A 5,781-nucleotide genomic window follows, 5' to 3' on the forward strand; every position below is an offset into this window, starting at 1 on the left:
GGTCTAATTACCATTTAAAGAACCTCTACTTCAATTATGCACTTCTATTAAATCCTTTATCATCTAAAGCTCATATTTACCCACTTTTGCAATTAAACCCTAATATTCAATTCAGACATGCAATCGCTGAAATTTCTTATCGGTATTCTAACACATGCATCCAATCAATCGGTAAATCATAAAAATTAACCACAATAAACATTTCTATCTTAGATTCATGGTTTTGTAACCAGTGTTCCATTTACGCCCTATTCTGAGATGTTACATTCGACCTCGAAAATAGGTTCGGGCCCCAATAACATGCCACACGACTAGGTCACATGCCCATATGCCTTGCCCGTTTGGTTTCGAAGCATAAACTATGAGTTACACGGCCTAGACACAGACCCGTGTCCCTGCCTGTGTGACTCACACAGCCTGGGTACACGCCCATGTCCTTGGTCGTGTGGTCTTGTACCACAAACAATGAGTTACACAGCCTAGGCACACACCCCTCTCCCTAGCCGTGTGAACTCTACACTAATATGGCCACACACGACCTAGACACACGGCCATGTACGTTGCTCGTGTAGGCCCAAATTGATGAAGAGGGAGTTACACGGCCAACCACATGGCTTGGGGACACACCCGTGTTCCTGGCCGTCTGGCGTTAACAGCCAGCATTTTTGGCGACTAAAACTTGCAGAAATTAAGCTTTCTAGTACGCACCTGAAGAGATTTCGAAGTAACAACAAAGCAAAGGATCCTCAAAGCCAAAACAATCATTCAGTAACACAATTTAGCCATTTAATCAACAGATTTCCCTAATTACCCATTTAATGCCTATGTCGAAAGTTTCGATATGAAACCTTCAAGCGACACAACCTTACCGAAACTTCAGCGACAATTACAAAAATTTTCGTGTTGCTATTCCTTGCTGTTAATATTCTCGCCTATTGGGGAAAAATGATCCTTAATCAGAGGTTCTCGCAACTCACAAAAAAATACTCTGTTCAAAGAAAGTTACAAAATGAAGAAACATCGCGGAAACTCACACATTGACAGTTACTTACCCGATAGCCTTCTGACTAACGACTAACAACAGAATTTTCGCTAATCCCGTATTCCCCCACGACTCCGATTAGCACAATAAATAAAATGAAAAAGAAGATAGAAGATAGAAATGACGAGGAAAAAGAAATAAAAATAAGGAAGAAGGAACTATCGTTATTTAATTTCCTAACTTCCAAGCAAATTTCTAGCATTTGAAAAAAATTTCCTTATTGGAAACCTTCGGGACTCGAACACGGAACCTACCAAAATACAAAAAGATGCTTAACCAGTGAACCAGCAGGCTCATTCTTGACACAGTGTCACACTGAATTGAACTTAACTAGGTAACGTATGATTATGAATTAATTTTTTTAACAACAAAAATTTTAAGAATGCAACTCGAACTTCAGACCTTAAGCACAAAAGTAGAGCACAAAACCAGATATACCAGAATTTAATTACTGTAGATTCTCACAATTAAACTCTTAAATTTTTGGGGCGTTACAACTCTCTCCCCCTAAAAGAAATTTCGGCCTCGAAATTTTACCTAAGTCAAACATATACAGATACAGTCATCGGATTCATTCTTTCGGTTCCCATGTGGCTTCCTCAGTACTCAGTATCGTGGTTCCGCCGTAGGACTTTCACTAGAGGAATATTTTTCTTCCTTAGCATCTGAACATCAAGTTTCAAGATCTGGACAGGTTCCTCTTTGAATGTTAAGTCCAGTTGCAATTTGATCTCGTCGACAGTAACAATATGTGATGTATCCGACCGATATCATCTTAGTATCGAGACATGAAACACATATTCAATCCTATCCAACTCCGGGGGTAATTCTAACTGGTATGCAACGGGTCTAACACACTTTAAGATACGGTAAGACCCAATGAACCTTGGGCTTAACTTGCCCTTGCGTCCAAAACGGATGACCTTTTTCCACGGTGATATTGTCAAGCAAACTTGATCACCAAAAGAAAACTTGATGTCTTTTCTTTTTAAATCTGTATAGGACTTTTGCCGATCAAATGCGGCTTTCAGACAGTCCTGAATTACTCTCATAGTGTTTTCAGTTTCAGAAACTGACTCAGGACCGAAAATCCGACCTTCACTTATTTCTGTCCAACATAATGGAGTACGACACCTACGGCTATACAAAGCTTCGTATGGTGCCATCTGAATACTAGACTAGAAGCTATTATTGTATACAAACTCCGCCAACGGTAGGTACTCCTCCTAACTACCCCTGAAATCTATCACACAACCCCGAAACATATCCTCCAGGATCTTAATAACCCGCTCCGACTATCCTTCTGTGTGAGGGTGATATGCAGTGCTAAAATTAAGTCGGGTGCCTAAGGCCTCATGGAGTTTCTTTAAGAACCAAGACGTAAATCGCTGATCTCTGTCAGAGATGATCGAGACCGGAATTCTATGTATTCTCACAATTTCGGCGATATACAATTTAGCCAACTTCTGTAATAAGTAATTTGTCTGAATGGGTATGAAATGGGCTGATTTGGTCAATTGATCAACGATGACCCAAATCGAATCTTTCTTAGTAGGGGTTCAAGGAAACCTACTAACAAAATCCATCATTATCTACTCTCACTTCCACTGAGGAATTTTAACTAGTTGAAGTAACTTGGATGGCAACTGATGTTCCGCATTAACCTTTTCGTACGTCAAACAGTGGGACACAAAAGAAACTACCTCCCATTTCAGTCCAGGCCACCAGTAGAGTTCTCGGAGAACCCGATACATTTTGTTCCCACCAGGATGCATAGCATAGGGACTACTATGCCCCTCCTGAAGGATCGAACACCTCAACTCTCTGTCATTAGGTACACAAATTCGACCTTTAAAGCATAACACGTTATCACTATTCAAGCTAAAATTGAAAGTGTTGTTTGAATCAACATGCTACAGACACAGAACTAAGGACTCATAGCTCAACTGTTTAACTCTAATCTGCTCTACCCAAATCAGTTTTAATTGTAATTCAACCAATAGCACTCCATCCTCGACCAAACTAAGACGAGCTAACATTGCTCTCGGATCAGTCATCGCTCTACGACTAAGGGCATCAACTACCACATTAGCCTTACTCGGATGGTACTTTATTGTGCAATCGTAATCTTTAAGTAACTTAACCCATCAGTGCGGCCGAAGATTTAATTATTTTTGGGTTAGCAAATAATTGAGACTCGTGTGATTGATATAAATAATACACATTTCACCACACAGATAGTGTCTCTATATTTTCAGAGAAAACACAACCATAACTAGCTCAAGATCATACTTAGGGTAATTACCCTCGTGTGTCTTAAGCTGTCGGGACGCATAAGTGACCACTTTACTGTCTTGCATAAGCACACACCCTAACCCAAAATGTGAAGCATCACTGTACACCACAAACTCTCGACCTGATTCTGGTTGAACTAAGACAAGAGCTTGTGTCAGAACGGACTTGAGTTTATCGAAACTAGACTATTGTGACTCAGACCACAAGGATGGAGAATTCTTACGCAACAATTTCGTCAGAGGTGACGCAATTAGAGAAAATCCTTCGACAACCCTTTAGTAGTAACCGGTTCAACCCAAGAAGCTATGAAGCTCAAAAACATTTTCGGTTGTTTCCACTCAACAATAGCTTCTACCTTTTTGGGATCAACTCGGATCCCCTCCACCGTCACTACATGACCCAGAAAAGTGACTTCCTGTAACCAAAACTCGCACTTACTGAACTTGGCATACAACTATTTTTCTCGAAGTATCTAAAGTACAATGTGAAAATGATCATCATGCTCAGCTTCAGTTTTAGAGTAGATCAGGATATGATCGATAAAAACCACTACAAATTGATCTAAGTACGCTTGGAACATTCGATTCATTAAATCCATAAATGCCATTGGGGAATTCGTTAAACTAAAAGGCATTACCAGGAACTCGTAATGTCCGTAACGAGTCCTAAAGGTAGTTTTGTACACATCAGTCTCTTTGACCTTAAGCTAAGGGTAACCAGAGCGTAGATCGATTTTGGAGAAAACAAATGCTCCTCAAAACAAGTCGAACAAGGCGTCAATCCTCGGTAACAGGTACTTATTGTTGATTGTTAACTTGTTTAACTACCGGTAATCTATGCATATCCTCATCAACCCGTCTTTCTTCTTAACAAACAACAACTGTGCCCCTCACGGAGACACACTCGGTCGAATAAATCCTTTATCAATGAGTTCCTGAAGCTGCACTTTTAACTCGGCCAACTCTTTCGATGTCATGCGATAAGGCGCATTGGACACTGGAGCATTACCTGGTAACAGATCAATTCCAAACTCTACCTCTCTATCCGGAGGTACTCCGGGCAATTCCTCGGGAAAGACGTCTGGGAACTCCCTCACGGTGCTGATATCTCCTACCAAAATTTTTGCAAGAATAGAATCGGATATGTAAGCAAGGTATGTCTCGCACCCCTTTCAAACTATCTTGTCTGCTACAAGAGAAAGATTACATTAGAGAGGTAATCTCGACGCTCACCAACCATAACCACCTCGTCATTCTCATTCAATCTTAGGGTAACTTTCTTGGTTTCACAATTTAGACTGACTCGATATGCAATGAGCAAATCCATTCCCAAAATCAAATCAAACTCACTAAAGGGCAATTCCATTAAATTGGCTTGGAATACTATACCCTGGAGCTCTAGGGGTACCCATTTGTATACCCTATCAACTCGAATTGACTGACCCAAAGGACTAATCACAGAAAACTCTCTAGCAATATTCTCAGCGGTTAAACTCAGATTTATAGAAACATCACTAGCAATGTACGAATTAGTATAGCCAATATCAATGAGACCATAATACAAAACAGAATGAACAAAGAAGGTACCTGTAATGACATCAGCATCATCGCTCCCGTCACGGCGTCGCATCGCATAAACCAATATCGGCTAACGACCCTCAGCCTGACCTATACCTTTACCTGGTGCTATTTGTTCTCTTTCCAATCCATTACCGCCCCTACCAGTACCACGACCTTTGAATGGTTGCTGAACCTCTCTCAGAAGCCAAACAGAATTTGAAGCCGAAGTCTGTGTCGTAGCTGGTACTGAATCTGGTCGACGAGTGCAATCCCTAACTCGATGCTCCATCGACCTGTAACGAAGGCATGCTCCTAACTTCCTCCAGCACTCTCCCGAATGGCGCTTCCCGAAATCATTACACAGTTGAATCGCAGTAACTACAGTTGATGCCTCGACTCTCGAAAGCCTATCAAACCTCGCTCGCTTCTTAGGGCGTTAACCATAACCAGAGGGACCCAAATCCCTCTTAATCTTATTCTGATCTTCTCAAAATCACGCCACTCGCACTTAGTGCGCTTCACTTCTTCCACTATCTTTGTTTTGTCAACTAGGACCTCAAAAACCCGCTCCCTCTGAGGAGCTATCATATCTTAATCCCTCTTGAAATCGCACATACTTGTCGTAGTCAGACGCTACCAAAGTCTGCGTATCCCTAATCAGTCGTAGAAACTCAGCTTCATATTTAGCCACAGATGGGTTGCCCTAAATTAGGCTCATAAACTCGCGTTGGCGAGCCTCAACATAACTCGCCTCTACATACTTACCCTGGAATATGTTCTTGAAATAATCCAAGCTAACCTATTCGGGTTGAGCACCTTGTTCAACTGTCAGCCACATATATATATACAATTTCAGTTCATATACCATACAGATAAGATTCAAAT

The 5,781-nt window shown here is 41.2% G+C and overlaps 1 protein-coding gene across 1 annotated transcript; it reads right to left on the reverse strand.

Moving 5' to 3' along the window:
• Window positions 1-4,226: 4,226 nt before the first annotated feature.
• LOC107921673 (uncharacterized) lies at window positions 4,227-4,966 on the reverse strand. The gene is made up of 2 exons (XM_016851499.1): window positions 4,570-4,966; window positions 4,227-4,447 (listed from the first exon to the last, which is right to left on the reverse strand). Exons 1-2 carry the CDS (start codon window positions 4,964-4,966, stop codon window positions 4,227-4,229), a joined length of 618 nt encoding a protein of 205 aa, XP_016706988.1.
• Window positions 4,967-5,781: the final 815 nt, after the last annotated feature.

Source organism: Gossypium hirsutum, chromosome D01 (genome assembly GCF_007990345.1).
Source record: "Gossypium hirsutum isolate 1008001.06 chromosome D01, Gossypium_hirsutum_v2.1, whole genome shotgun sequence".
NCBI classification, from domain to species: Eukaryota; Viridiplantae; Streptophyta; class Magnoliopsida; order Malvales; family Malvaceae; genus Gossypium; species Gossypium hirsutum.